We start from the raw sequence: 16,768 nt of genomic DNA, 5'->3' as shown, positions 1-16,768 counted from the left end.
TACGTGCCAAAACTCTGCAGGCCCCACCGTTTGTGTTTGTGATTTATCCATGCCGTCCATTCATTTAACCAGATAATTTTAGGGCATGAGCCCAAAAATGAGGCAGATCCAAAGCTCAAGTGGACCACACACGGGAGATAGTGGGGACGTCTGCCATTGAAACTAACATAGAGCCCACCATGATATTTCTTTGAGATACAACCTATTTATAAGTTTGCACAGACATGGATGAAGGGCAAACACAAATATCAGCTTGATCCAAAACTTCTGTAGCCCCCAAGAAGTTTTCAATGGTAGGCGTTCAATCCCCTCCATTTTCTATAAAGTGGTGGGCTAATGCCCTAAAATGATCTGAAAAATCATACATTTTGGTAGGGCCCACGGATTTTGGCTTGGAAGCAACATTTTCAAGGTGAAATTCCCCCTCTTTCAAACATATGTTGAAAAAAATGATGACTTATTTTTCAAACATGTTGAAAAAAAATGGTTACCTATTTTATTCTGATACCTGGTAAGTACGGTAAATCAAACAGGCCCTTATAAATGATAGAGCAAGTACTAGAATAAATGATAGAGCATAATAAAAAGTGGAAGACAAGAACTTGTATCGTATTGTGCTTAGTACAAGAGGGAACTTTCTTGAATGCTTTATAAATGAGGATCCATATAGAACTATATGGTTTCTGATCTCTTTATATAAATTGCTAAGATGATATACAAAACAATCATCCAACAGCTAAGAAGACTCCGAAAAGTTTCTAGAATTCTTTACATTAATCTATTACACACACACACACACACACACAAAAGACTAGAGAACTCCAAAATGTTTTAGAAATCTTTACAATTCTCTTATTTTCTATGAAATAATTCCAAAATGGCAAGTCCATGTCATGAGGGCATGGAAATGATGGACGTGTGACATCGGATTAGGAGTAGCAATAGATAAAGTGGGCTCGTTGGTCAACTGCACTGAACATATGCTGATACGTTGGGAGATCCTTTAACCATGAAATTAGGCCAGGCTGCTATGTCATCATTGTAAGCTTACCTGCGGGTCCAACCACTTCCCATGATTAAATAGATTCGATGACATCTTTGTCATCCCATAATGTCTAGAAAGCAGTAAATTCATTCCCAGGAAAAAACATTTTACAGACTAGCATTTTCGGTTGTTCAGCTCTACTAGGCATGCAATTCTCAAACTACAGCTTGCAACTTTAGCAAGCATTAAACAAGTAACCATGGTCACTGAAAAAAGAAGAAGTGAAAGTACTAACAGCAGTTAAAGATGGCATTTACTCACCAACCAAACTTTTTGAATGCATCCCTAGTTCTCTTCCTTAGCCGAGTGAAAAGAATGACTATGCAAGCAATAATCCAAGGGGGGAAGTTTCCTCCTAGGAAGTTTGAGGTCTTCAACCATTCTGGAGTTTCCCTCAGAAACACTGCCAACAAAAGTGCTAACACTGCTGTGCCGAGCAGGATCTTTGTTATGGGTTTGATCATGGAATCCTGCAACCAAAGGAATGCAACACATTGAGAGAGATACAGTTCTGTTGACCTTAGAAAAAAGAAATGAAAAGAAAGCTCAAGTTATTTAAAATGTGCTGAACCCACATATCAAGGTATAACCAATAAAAATAAATTTGCACATTCAGATTTTGGACAAAAGAACTGTGTGAATGGAAAAGGGAACATCTCAAAATCCTTGTAGATAGCCTCAAAGATTTTAGTAGCAAGCTGCCAAAGTTAAAGCAATATAATAACAATCCCTTATTTTTCTTTAAAATGTTAAAGGATAAGAGATATTAAATCTTAAACGATGCAACAATATCAAAACTCAAATTATCAACTATCACAAGCCATGCTGTAACCAGCAAAAAATTGCCCCAATTCTGTGCCAAAAAAGGAAAACTGGGCAGTCCCCAAGTTCGAACGACAGCCACCCATCATTGGTCAACAAAAGGGGAAGGGGGGAGCCTCAAGGGCCTGACTTTCAAACCCAATAACTAATTGGGCTGGATCTGGACTTGCATTGGTTAAAGGCGCAACAAGTACGGCCAGCCAATTTATTTAACATCGATGGACTAAGTATTTGGCTGGTGTGTCTCATCCAGCATGGCCCAACTTATTTAACTTTGATGGCTGAGTATTCGGATGGTCTCCCCGACCTGGCCCTGACCAACTTATTTAACAATGAACATTGCTAGTGCACTGCCCCAGTTTGGGTCAGCTCTGGGATGAGCCCCAAGGGCCTGGGTTGTGCCTGCCCCAGCATCAGCCCCAGTTTTAACATAAGTGAGCTGCAAAGTATTCTGTATCAGTATCGGTTGGTGTAACGGTGCCCACCGATACGGATACAGATACGGATACGGGGGCGTAACGGGGATACGGGGGCGTAACGGCCTATAACGGTGCAACAAAAAAAAAAAAAATGGCAAAAAAATCTGAAAAAATATGGATTAAATCTGGAATATTCTAAGCATTCCAAATATGCATTCATTTATAATTTGGAACATGTTTATGGTGGTGTAACGGTCCACTCTTTGGTGAGAATGCTATATCGGGCTGTCTGATGGATTTATGAACCTGAAAACCTAGAATTAACTGCAAACTGTTTATATTTAGTTTTCTAGCTCTATATATATATATATATATATATATATATAATGAATGTAATACCAAAACATCTTATATTTTCAAGTTTTCCTTTTATTTATTGTGCCAGTGCATTGCATACTTCGTGACTCACATACATTTCAATTGAATATATAGATTTAGGGACTTTTGTATCCTATTATGTAATTCATATACCTAACAATTTGATATCATTTTCCTCAATAGATCTTTAAAAAAAAAATTTAAATTAAATTGGGGTAAATAGTATTGTCAATTCGGAGCTGATTAGGGGACCGTTTGATGCCCTAAACTAGCCTCAAATTAATGCAATCTATTGGCACTTATCCCACTAATGGATTGGTGGACATTTATTGGACAATGAAAAATGAAAAATATCAAATGGTCCTATTTCAAAAAACAAGTGTCTGCAAACTAATAGTGAAAATTGTTCAAACAATTTAATTTTGGGATTGTGACTTAGCAACAATGGTCCCAAAATTTAATTGGTTAATTTTGAGTTGATATATACCTCATGTATAAATTTTTAGGGCCATGTACGTGGGGTTCACTCGATTATGTATTATATATACATGTCATCCATCCGTTTTGTCAACTCATTTAAGGGTATTGGCAAAAAAAAAAAAAGGTAAATCCAGATCTTAGGTGGACCACTAGTGGGCCAGGCGGGCCACCTCGATATATTTGTATATTCATGCCATCAATCCATTTTGCCAACTCATTTTAAGGCATGGTCCAAAAATTCAGGTAGATTTAAATCTTCAGTGGACCACTAGTGAGCATGCCTTTAAAAGTGGGGCCCACCTCAATGCATTTTTTGTATATCCATGTGGTCCATCCTTTTTGCCCACTTATTTCAGGGCATGGACCAAAAAATGAGGCTGATCCAAATCTTAGGTGGATCACAAAATGGGCCTTAAGAAGATTTTAACGGTGGGCATTCAATCCCAACTGCGTGGTCCAATTGAGATTTTGATCCCTTCATTTCAAGGATCACGCTTTAAAATGAACTTGAAAAATTATGGATGGCACGGATTTACCATACATAAATCAAGGTGGGCCCCACCCCACGTAATAAAATAGTGAGTGTGCAGTATGCAGCGTGCACTGCAGATTATTAAATAAAATTAAAAAAAAAACTGTGTGGCTGTGAAACAGCCACCCCATTCCATTTATTTTTTGTGGAAAAAGAAAAGAAGAGAGAGGGAAATGAAAAGAAAAGAGGGAAAGAAGAGGGGACCGAACCGAGAGAGAGAGAGAGAGAGAGAGAGAGAGAGAGAGAGAGAGAGAGAGAGAAGAAGGGCAGCAACTGCTGCTGCCACAGCAGCAACCATAGCAGCACCACAGCCCCATGATAAGAAAAAGAAGAAGAAGAAAAGGAAAAAAAAGGTATTTTTTTTTTTCATTTTTCTTTAGGGTTATGGACCGTAACGTTTGTTACGGTACCGTAATAGCCGTTACGAACCCAAAAAACAGAGGTGCCCCGTTTCGGGGCCGAATCGCGTAACGGTTGATGTCGTTACTGTTACATATCGGCCGTTACGGTCGAAACGTAACCGATTTGGGATACCCTGGTGAGCTAAGTATTTGGTTGTTGCATCTGCCCCAGCATGGCCCAACTTATTAACCTTTGATTGCTAAGCATTTGGCTGGTCTATCCATCCTAGCACTGATCAACTTATTTAATAATGATGGGCTGAGTACTATGCTAGAGCACTTGCTGGTTTTGGTTTTGAAACACAAATGAATTTAAGATTTTCTAAAACCAAGTTCATTAAGACTACAGGATCTCCATCTAGATCAGCCTACGTTCCTAAAAATAAAAATAAAATATCTATTTCTAAATATACTTTAATGTATATCGCCATTGATCATTGCCGCTGTCAATCTCCCAATGCAAGGAGTCTCTCCCAAATCTATCATAAATAAGAATGGTAGAGAACTTCCGTCAAAATCCTGATAGGAGCCAGATTTAACCTACGTCATCTTAAGATGGACCACACATGTGGGATGTATGATGTGTAGTCCATAGAGACAACAGAGTGTGTGGACGTGGCCAAGTTCTCCTCTCTCTTCAATTTTCTCTCTTTTAAGCTCAAAGTGGAGACGTCCCAACAGGGAAGGTGGTGAGGTCCAAACTCTCGCTCCTCTCCCTCTAGGATAGGACCTTATATATGAGGAGCTAGGGTTTCACGAGGATGTACACCATATGGTGTTCCGGCACCCTACGAACATTTGTTTACCCTACCATGAAAGATGTCTGTTAATCTACTCAATCTATGTAACCAAATTGTTCAAATCCCTCTAGTATCTGTGGTCACCATCCTTGGGCAATTCCCATACCACCCAAGGTATAGATTAAATTAGATCTCAACAATTGGATTTCCATTAAACATAATTTAAAATAAATCAACAGTTAAAAGAAAAAGTTAACAGTTGAAAACCGACGATTAACCAATTGGAAACCTCAGATTTACCGGTTGACTTTATACACTTGATGAGCAGTCTAAACCTTAAGATCAACCACATATTTATGTCTCGAGTAAACTTAATGGATCCCATGTATGATCGTGCGTACTTCAGAGACTCTGATAAAGACACCCAGCTACACCTACTTTAGTGGCAATGTAATAGCCTCGTAAAGAGAGTTAAAGCATGATCAATAAGAGCCTCTCCATCCACACATCCTCAAGTGATGAGAATTTAATGTAACTAGTGCAATTACAAGCCTATTCAAGTCGGGGTATGATCGATAGAGGTGTCCAAGAACCGAGCTAGCTCGGTTGGCTCACTCGACTCGACTTGGTGCAGGGGTATATATACCCTTAAAAAAAAAAAGAAAACAAAACCTACACCTTTCACCTTTACGCCTTTTCCCTTACTCGCACGGCCGCACGAACCCTAATCTATTTCCCTTACCCGGCGCCCCTAAACCCTAACCCGAGCTCGAGCTCCCCTCTTCCAGTCTTCCTCTCTCTCTATAGTCTCTCCCTCCTCTCTCAGGCGTTCACCTCACCCTGTCCGGCACCCCTTGCTCGACTGTGCAGCTGGCCTGCGGCCATTTCCCTGTCCGATCGCCTGTTCGACTGTCCGGCACCCCCTGCTCAACTATGCTGCAGCAACTGCCCTGTCCGGTCGCCACATCGACTGTCTGGTGCCCCTTTCAACTTCATTTTCTCACTTGCGTACATCTTCATGTACTCCCTCTTCACAGTAATACGGGAGACCTTTTCAACTTGAGGATCAAGGAATTTACTGTATCCCATGAATACTTTACTCTCTATCATTTTAAATGGTTGCTCATCAACGATTATAAGCCTTGTATACCACTCCTTTAGCTTCTCTTTTTCAAACTTATGAGTGGTAAGGCTACCTTCGGAAGTATCTCATTCAGACTTTGTAAATGATAGCACAGTCGAGCAGGGGCAGGGGCAACCGGGCAGGGAAAGGACCGCCAGATAGTTGATGTGGTGACCAGACAGGGCAGTTGCCACAGCACAGTCAAGCAGGGGGGCACCAGACAGTCGAACGGGCGACCGGACAGGGCAGTGGCCGCAGGCCCGCAGCATAGTCGAGCAAGGGGCGCCAGACAGGGCAAGGTGAGCGCCTGAAAGAGGAGGAAGGGACTAGAGAGAGAGAGAGAGAGAGAGAGAGAGAGAGAGAGGGGCGCTCGAGCTCGATTAGGGTTTAGGGGCGCCGGGTAAGGGAAAGGGGTCAGGGTTTGTGCGGCCGTGCGGGTAAGGGAAAATGAGTAAAGGTAAAAGGTGTAGGGTTTTTTATTTTATTTTTATAAGGGTATAAATACCCCTGCACCGAGTCGACTCAAGCCGAGTCAAACCGAGTCAAGCCGAGTTCGAGCTGGATTCGATCCGAGTCGAGTCGAGCTGGGGCAAGCTCGAACTCGTTGTCGAGCTCCAAAAATCAGCTCAACGCAGTTCGAACTCAGCTTCGAATCGAGTCAAGTCGAGCTTTTTCAAGTCGAGTCGAGTCGAGTGAGCCAACTGAGCTAGCTCGGTTCGTGTACACCTCTAGATATTGCGCAATTGGATGACTATGATGAGTCAAAACTTGATCAGGCCCTATCTTGCTCGTTTTAGGTCCGATTGACCTTAAATTTCATGTGGACGTGTAGGTCAACATGATGAAGAGAATGGATGGTGTGGATCTGACCTTAGTGATATAGATATGTCCTAGATTAATATGGACCATTGATCGTGTATTAAATGGATCTCATTTGTTTGAGATCAGATTGGGCTAACACTTGACGTGTAGCGCAATGGTGATGTGAGCTTTGCATCCAACAGTTCAGATAGCGTAGTGTGAAGCCCGATCTAATGGTTTTGATAGCTTAGACTCTTATTGTGCATACATTGGTGTCCGCCATGTCAATTTGACCTAGCATTTTTAATCTCATGGATGTGGTTCGAGTTGCCCTCTACAGCCTTACAAACATCGGAAAATGTTTTGGTCATATTCCTTAGAAGCAAGACTCAATGTAGGAGGGCAAATAAGACAGTCCAAGCACGTGCCTTGTGGTTGAGCATATGATTATATGATATATTGCAGATTCACTACATGAACATGTTATCTGTTTGCCTTGGGTGTTCATTGGCAAGATAGACCTAGTATACACTTTTGAGACCCCAAACCTGGTTGATCTTAAGGTTTGGATTGTCCATAAGTGTCTAGAGCCTGGCCGACACCTCTGAGGCTTCTAATTGGTTAACCTTGATTTTTTGTTCAATCGTTAACTTTTGTTTGTAACTGTTGATTTGCTCTAAATTGTGCTTGATGGAATCCAATGGTTGAGACCAGTTTTGATCCATACTTCGGTAGCATATGACTTGCCTAGGAATGGTGACCACGTATAGTTAAGGATTTTGAACGATTGGGGTGCATGGATTAGTAACGTTAACAAACATCCTTCACATTAGGGTACACAAATATATGTAGGGTTGCGGAGCACCATACTATGTGCGTCTTCCTGAAACCCTATCTCCTATATAAGGTCCTATCCTAGAGGAAGAGGAGAGAGGGCTTCGACATCCCCACCTTCTGCCCCTTGCGACGTCTCCACTTTGAGCCAAAAGAGGTAGAGAAGTGAAGAGAGGAAAGGAGAATTGGGCCACGCCCACACTCTTCATCATGTCCACTCATTACATGTGACGGCTCACGTCAGATCTAGCTCTTACTAGGATTCTGATGTGAGCTCTCTACTTTCCTCATCTAGGATAGATCTAGGAGAGACTTCCTGCATTCGGAGATCAACATCAACAACGATCAACAGTCATATACATAAAGTATATGTGGAAATAGATTTTTTCTGTTTTTAAGGAGCATGGGATGATCTAAACAGATATCCTAGACAAATTAATGAACTAGTTTTAGAAAATCTTATAATCTGCCGTGTTTCAAAACCAAATCCAACATCGCCAGCCTCAGTTTCAACACCAAATTACCATTATCTTAAAACCTGGACAGACCAGCAGATGAAACTAGTTTGGACTGAAACTACACATTATAACAGGTGAGGTCACTTGGAGGCACAATGTGGGAATAATCTATTTGGGCCATCTAGTTCATCTAGTCTAAGCAACTAGGTTACATATTGGGGCAGGGGTACTAGTTGACTGTCTCCTTTTTAAAATTTAGATATACAAGTCATTCATGCTTAGTAGACTCGATTCGATGACCTCCTGTTTCAGAAATCATGATCCTAATCATTTTACTACAAATATTTTTCTCCCATGATCAACTCCATTTTATAAATTTACTCAAGTGAACATTGGATTGGCGAGATTCGGGGCTAAACCGCTGACATAAACAAGTCTGGCCCAGATTTTAAAACATTGCTAATACACTATCATTAGCAAACAAACAATTAATTGCTATGTTTTTTTTTTAAGGTCTATTAATTGTTACGCTACTTTAGCACATCTAAAAATGGAGGTGACTCATCCTCCTCACTGTCGAGCGCATGTTAACAATATGTCACATTATATTCCAGGTTATTTTGAGTGACACAATTACACAACAATCGATTCGGGGAGCCAAAACATGAAAACGGCGGCTCACTTAAATCAATCACACAACAAGAAGACAAGCCAATTCACTCACGTGGTTCGATGACAATGATGGTAGCCAGTGAACACATTATCATTCAAGCACGCATGCCAGCCCAACCCCTTCTCCTCTTCTCTTCCTCCTTTTTTGCGCACACACGCACCCTCTCTCTCTCTCTCTCTCTCTCTCTCTCTCTCTCTCTCTCTCTCAATAGGAGGGAAAGAGGTGAGAGGTGGACTGACAGCCCTCTACTTTGCCACGAGTGGGTAGACCCCACTAGGGGTTGCACGCCCCTAACACTCACATGCGATGCAAGAACCATTATGTGTTATAGGGCCATAAAGACCGTTACTGGAAAAAAATGGCTCGTAACGGCTGTTACAAAGCCGATATAGGTTAGTGGTTCCAATACCTATCTCCATCTTCTCTTATAGAAGGATATTAACTATGCAGGTAATAAAATGCATAGTCCCAATACAGGGCAATATGCAGGATGCTTCTGGGTCAAGAGACTTTTCGACTCACCAGGTGGGCTTGGAAACTTTATGACTAGTCATCCACCTCATTGGGCTTGAGGCCCAACAAATAAGTCCATCTAAAAAAAAAGTTGGGTCATGATAGAGGCCCAATAGCCCAGCCCGACCCCCGGGACGTGCATGTCCCCAAGTGCCAAGTGCATCACTAAAGCGCCACAATGCGCCCAAGCAGCCCTACAACTCACCTGCTCTCAGTGCTTCACACCTTGTTGGACCAACATTTACACAGTGATATCTTAAGCAATAGGTACATAGGAAAGGTCCTATTTTAACCACATTTCAACTCTACTCTACTTCTGATGTAGAACTAAAACAAGTTTCAAAAAAAAGGTTATACATAGAAATTTTAAAAACTAATTTAACATCATAACGGTAAAGGTGGTTGCCATTTTGCCACCATTACAATTATTAAATACCTTGATTGTGGTACCCATTGTGGATAGAGCATATCTCTAAAATCATACTGATCAAGCAATCCTAACCACCCAGTTAATGGCGCTATCAAATGGATCGTTAAAGGTAAAATGGTGAGTGGTCCATACTAAGTCAAAAGGGAAAATCGGATGGTTAATCTTATCTTCTCAGTGCAATTTTTTGGTTATGCTCCATCCACCGCTGGGTCAGAGAGTTGGACGGCCTGGACCAAAACAACGTGTACATTTGAAGAGTCACCACCATCTTTTAAATAGTTCAAAACTAAGATAGGAGTCTAGCCAAAACTTACTAGTGGACAACATTAAATCTCCAAATTTCCAAATAATTTCCCAAGCTATTACTTCAATTCCAATTTCCAAATATCAAACAGATTTCATCAAATTTCAACTCCTACATCTATATATAATTTCATCCCATTAATTCAAACAGCAAGAGAGAGAGAGAGAGAGAGAGAGAGAGAGAGAGAGAGAGAGAGAGACAGAGAGAGAGAGAGAGAGAGAGAGAGAGAATCATCCCATTAATTCAAACAGCAAAATAAAAATAAAAATAAAAATAAAGGAAGAGAGAGAGAGAGAGAGAGAGAGAGAGAGAGAGAGAGAGAATAAAATATAGATTACAATAGAAACAAAATTCTGTGAAAAAAGAGAAAGAAGAGTAGAGAAATCAAGAAATTAATTTACCTTTGGCTCTCCGTCAATGTAAATTACAGATCCGTCCCTGTACGGAAGCAACGATCTTCCATTCCGGGGGTTGAAACGGATCGAAACACCTCTTCCCGAGATGGGATTGAACGCGAAGATGGATTTGAAACCGTACTTTTCCAGAATGTCATGGACTTCCAGCTGATCCTGATCCCACCCTCCGAGCCTCGATTTAAAAACATCGATCGGACCTTTGCCGCAGCGGAAGAGATGGATCTCGATCTCTGGGGCTATGATCTTGACAGATCTAGGTTTAGGGTTTGGTTGAGATTCGTCGCCGGTACTTCCAACAGACGGATCGCTGCAGGCCTCGATCTCGTTTACTACGTTCTCTTTCTCCTTCTCGCTTTCCTCCATTCTCTCCTTTTGCCGGAGAACGACAATTCATGGAATTTTATTAATAGGAATAAAATAAAACATTGGCACTCCGGCAGAAAATGAGAATCCGTTTGCATGCACAGGGCCACTGTAAACATGGCCCACCTTCTAACAATCCCAACCGTTCGAAAATCAGAAAAAACATTCCCTTGATAAGGGAGAAGGTTCGATTAATCAAAAATATATCGGCGAATGTGATTTGTATGGTTTGGGTGGGAGGGTAGCATACTAATACTACGCGAACAGCTGCAATGTATGGATGATCTGTATAAATGGGGCCCACTTTTGGACGATCTCACCATTGGTACAAGATGCAACCAACCTCATACATACTATTACCGTCTCTACCAGCTCTGCTAACGAGCCGGCCGCCCAACCTTGGGTTTACCTGGAGTTGTAAACAAACTTGGTTAACTCGTTTGAAAAAGATCAATTCGACTCGGTTCGAAATTGAGTTCGAGCCAAGTCGAGCTGATTTTTGGAGCTCGAGTTTGAGGTTGGCTGAGCTCAAATCAACTTGAATCAAACCTTGACTCGAATCGAACTCAGATTGAACTGACTCGGTTATTTTGATATTGATGTCGCTCATCAAGTGTCTGATGAAATGACTCAACAAAATGTTGTTTCGGGTGCATACATTCTTCACAGGATCGGCGAGTGGCGAGAAAGGTATGGATATAAAACAAATCACTAAAAAAAAAACATTAAATGATGAAACTACTCTCATATCTTGATTTTGATGCTGCCTAGTGAGTGTTTGATGAAATAACAAAAATAACTGCCGCCGTATTGTATACTGTGAGAAATTAAAGATGCACTTCATGTGTTGAAAAAATATCGCACATGCTCAAACTCGGCTTGAACTAGCGGAGCTGCTAGTCGAGTTGGCTAGTCGGGTTCCAGGATCGAGCCGAGTTCAAGGTAGGGTCAGCTAGTGGCCAAGCCGAGTCGAGCTCGACTCAGATCAACTCATGTACAACTCTGGGTTTACCATTCACACGAAATAAAAATAAAAAAATACAAGAAAAACTTTGATACTCTAGCCTGTGTGATGGATGATACGCAAGCAGTTAGAAATTACTTTGAAATTTCATGCCAGGGCATACAAGAATATTAAGTAAAATTACAAAACCCAGTTTAGATGTATCATAATTGAAAATTAAGCTTGTCTGATTGTCTGACTATCAGATTGGTGGACACTTTTGATGGTTAAACTGAAAATCTTCCTTGGTCCCATTTCAAAAAACAAGTGACTCACAGGTTAGGATCATTCAAATGATCTGGTTGGTTATGTAATCTGTAACTTGGCAATCGTGGGTTCCACAATCTTTAGTAGATTTAATTTGAGATAATATGTGCCGCGTAATTTTTGAGTGCCTGTGTATCAAGCATTGTAGGCAGCCATAGTATTAAATAACCCATGGGTTTTTTTTATAATACCCTTAAATTTTAGTGCACTTAAAACTAAAATAAATAGTTAAATATTTTTATTTTTAATTATAAATAAAAATAAATCAATAGCTGAGTTGGTGGACACACTCTTGGTTGAGGGATTGATTCTTGCTACTCATAATCCCTCGATTTTTTTTTAAAATTTTTTTTAATGTTATTTTATTAATTTCTTCCCGAATCTATGCAAGGCAATAATATTTTAGGAATAAATTTAATTGCTTGCATTCGACTATGTTAAGATAGATATGAACAGGTCATTTAATCCTAAGCGCCAAAAGATATCAATGTCTTAAATTTTAGATCAATCTAATCAGTGGATGGACCATTTTTATCAGATTTAACCATAAAACTCATTTATACTTTAGATTCTAAAATGGTGATCGGACAGATCCGATCAAATCCTCATTACGTATGCTCATTCTGAAATAGATCTAAATTATTATCCAGAGAATATGGGTGGATCTAACTGTTTGATGGACCATAAGGATGAAAGGTTAAGATCGTATTTATTATACTTTGAACAAGTTTTTTTTTTTTGAAACATAAATGGTCTGGATCTAATCGATCTATTGACCCATTCTTAGTTTGACCTTTTGTGATGTTAATGGATGACTTAGATTTGTTATATATGATCAGTGGATCATTTAAAATAAGAAAAGTTAAAAAGTTAAAATTTTCGATTTTTTAAAATTTTGTGAGTTAAATTAATGACAATCATTGATCATTTAAAAATAACAGGACAATCAGATCGCTTGGTTGATCAAGTGGACTCCACATGATAAGATGATTAAATATAAGTATGCAATTTAAGAGAATTCAGAATTTAACTGTTGAATTCTTTGTGTAAGCTGTCTGAATTTAGAATTTATTAACCAAAGGTGAATTGATCAAATAAGTTAGAAAGATGCACATAGGAAATTAATCGAGCTATGTAATTATGTAATTGCTAGCTGAATGATATTGAGGTAACATATCGGAATCTACATCACCTGATTTCAAGTGAGTGATCCCAACATATTTCCTCTCCACTGTGATAAAATTAGTAATCTGATTGTTTTCGCTGATTTTGATTTCTTGTATTGAATTCTTGTTTGCTTAAAATTAAAATGACATATGTTGCTATATATGTGACAATTGTTAACATGATGCATAAATCATTCTCATGCATCCATGTCATGCTTCGCATAACTGCGTTGAATACCTGGGGGTATTCCCTAGATGACCTAGGGGCATCCCTGGATGCTCACAATATGTAGAAGTTTACCAAGATAGTGGAAGCCTACCCCAAAAAGGAGCAAATATAGGTTAATGGGATCCAATTCAAGCAAGTGGACTGATCAACCCACTTGACGCATTCACGCATCCATGCATTTCATGACATTCATGCATTTTTATTTTAATTATGATGAGCATAAACCATGATGGGTTCACTCACAGGGCCTGGAAAAATCGTACAAATTTAGTGGATCATGAAACAACTGCTCAAGTTTCAAGGCAGAAAGATGAACTAGTGGACAATTCACAAGGGCTATGGCCCTATCCCGATGAAAACAAGTTGAATATGTTAAATCACTAAAATTAACTCATGTTATTCCTTTAATTGTGTCTTTGAATAAATTTTAAGTTGAGTAACTAAAAATTATAAATAGTTAAAGCTATTGTTAGTAAATGGTTTAATATAGCCCTAAATGGGTGGGTTGTGGTACTATGCTTAACTTTTGTGAACGTTATCAATATGTGGATTAAATGCCCATAAATGTTCGTGATGGTGGATATATGTGTATGTGATTGAAATAAATGAATGTGAGATGTTTTGCTGAAGGTTTGAATTTGGAAACTTGTACGAATGAATGATCTTGGTACAAATGGTGTACAAGTCATGTGTCGTAACTCAGGTCTGAGAGTGCATACTTTGTATCCAAATTTTAGGGCATGACATTTTTTGTCTTGGTCAAATTGCCCCCTACTTTGATGTGGTCATGGCAGGAGCCCATGATCATTGTACTTAAAAATTTATAGCCTTGAATTCACTTTTCCATGTTTTGATGGGCAAAAATATCCCATGCCACAGGCGCACCTTGTACGAGGTTCTTGTCTCAAAAAGAGAGGTCATTTTAAAAGGATGTGAGCCTACTCAAAACTGAAATTTGGCCCATCCATTGACCGATATGATCTGTTCATTTTAATCAAACAATCGTAAACCAATGGAAGGATTTTTCCAGTTTTATATTTGAAGCTATTTGTGGCCCACAACTACACTAACATTATGATTTAATTCTGAACTATTTTCTCATATGTGGTCCACTTGTAATGAGTTTTGCCCTCAAACTTGGGCCAATGACATAAAATTAAAACCCTCTACATATGGATGTGATAGATTTGCTCAAAGACAACCCAATAAGCCCCACATAAGATATGGATATGTTGAAAATGTGGGGCCTTTCGCATGAGGGCTATTTGATTGTTTTCTTCTTCTTTGATTTTTTCCACTGGGGGAGAAGATGTGTGTTTTTAGCTCCCTTCATTCGACCTCATAGTACCATTTCCTATATATATATATATATATATATATATATATATATATATATATATATATATATATATATATATATATATATAAATTTAATATGAATTGTGAGAGTTTGTGAAAGAATAAATGAATTTTTATAATGGAAAGATTGTAATAGATGAATTTTGTAGTAATAGAATGTTTGTTGTAATACATGAATTTTATAATGAAATAATGTTATAATGCATGAATGTGATAAATGTTAAAATGGATGAATGTTGTACTGTATATCATCCATATTTACTGTAAATCACCCATATTCACTGTAGATCGCCCATATTTTTACTGTTGATCGCCAAGATTTAGTATAGATCATCGATATTCACCGTGTGCCACGATATTAAGATTGGACTACTGGTATTCACTATGAACCACTGATATTAAGAGTGGACCGTTGATATTCATTGTGAACCGCTGATATTTTCACCGTGGATCGCAAATATTCACTATGGACCATCGATCTGACGAAAATGGTCATAACTCCCTCATTACATATGCAATTTAGGTGATCTTATACTCGTTAGAAAATTAATTTCATGAACTTTCAAATGGATTTGGAATTATCTCATTTGGACACCATTTAGTTGTCCAAAAGTGGGCCCAAAGTTCTTCAAGATCATTGTGAATAACCGATATTCACTGTGGACCGTCGATCTTACGAAATGGCCATAACTCAATTGTTACATGTTTGATTTGGGTAATCTTATAGTCATTGGAAAGTTAATTTGATGAACTTTTAAATGTCTTTAGAATCATATTATTTGGACACCATTTAATTATCAAAAAATGGGTCCAAAGTTCATTACGATCAATATGAATTGCTGATACTTATTGTAGGCCGTCAATCTAAAAAAATAGCCATAACTCATTCGTTGTATGATATTGAAATCATATTATTTAGACACTATTTAACTGCCCAAAAGTGGATCACAGTGGATATAAGTGTAGCATGCATTTACCTCTAATTAAACAGTTCAAATAGCGTGTCTGAGTTTAGATGGACGATTAGATCAAACTCCGAAGGGATTATTTGACCATATTCCGTTATTTAAATGCTTTTGTTGAATATGGACCGCATAATATCTTCCATTTCAACCGTTGGTTAGATGTCCACTTAGGATCACGGTTTTAGTGGGGTCCACTATTTGATTGTTTAATCAGACAGACAAACACCACGTGTATAGTTTCTGTGTGCACGTGTATGGATAATCACACCCTACCAAATAACTCATCTCCTATATACGGGGCCCACCCGTGATCTTCATGTGTAATCAAAACTCTATTTCAGTTCTCTTTATTGATAGAAACTTAGAATTGAGCTTGAACGCACCGTAGACCTTGGCAACAATTTCAACCAGGAACGGTGTGTTGATTGGACACGAATTCTCCAATTAAGGTGATTTTCACATGTGGTCCACACATGGTGGGGCCCACCATACGTACAATTTGGATCACTACCCATATATACTTATATGCTTTTGGTTAATAGCAACGGCTTCTGGAAATGATAACAGTTTCCATGGAAAACTTATCCACTAGAGAGAAAAAAAAAAAATGTTAAATCGATTTATAAAGCACAAAAGACACACGAGGTGGCCGTACATGGAATCCATGTAAAACAAGAATCCAATCCAAAAAAACAACAAAAGAAGAATCATGTTTTACCATTTCACGACAATTCCAGGTTACATTTCTGTATACACATTTTTGTTTTCCTCCATCCAAACACCCTCCTTAAATGACAATCATTTCTATTTTCACTAAATTAACAAAATCAGCGTCTCAAACCATTTCAAAAAGCTGAGTCAGATCCGAGTTTCCGAACCAACATTGTTATTTATCTAAGCAGAGAGAGAGAGAGAGAGAGAGAGAGAGAGAGAGAGAGAGAGAGAGAGAGAGAGAGAGAGAGAGAGAGCAGTCTCATAGAGAAAACTACACTCCTGTTAGACATCCTCTCTTACATAAATATTCTTTGACAGATTACAACTTGTATC

The 16,768-nt window shown here is 39.0% G+C and overlaps 1 protein-coding gene across 1 annotated transcript; it reads right to left on the bottom strand.

Annotated features, from left to right (window-relative positions):
- Positions 1-626: 626 nt before the first annotated feature.
- On the bottom strand, positions 627-10,747 carry LOC131253746 (uncharacterized). The gene is made up of 3 exons (XM_058254887.1): positions 10,355-10,747; positions 1,307-1,515; positions 627-1,051 (listed from the first exon to the last, which is right to left on the bottom strand). Exons 1-3 carry the CDS (start codon positions 10,730-10,732, stop codon positions 1,048-1,050), a joined length of 591 nt encoding a protein of 196 aa, XP_058110870.1. The 5' UTR covers positions 10,733-10,747; the 3' UTR covers positions 627-1,047.
- Between the last annotated feature and the right edge of the window lie 6,021 nt (positions 10,748-16,768).

This window comes from Magnolia sinica, chromosome 1 (assembly GCF_029962835.1).
Source record: "Magnolia sinica isolate HGM2019 chromosome 1, MsV1, whole genome shotgun sequence".
NCBI lineage: Eukaryota > Viridiplantae > Streptophyta > Magnoliopsida > Magnoliales > Magnoliaceae > Magnolia > Magnolia sinica.
The sequence above is the reverse complement of the archived record's forward strand: the minus strand, read 5'-3'. Positions and strand labels throughout refer to the sequence as shown.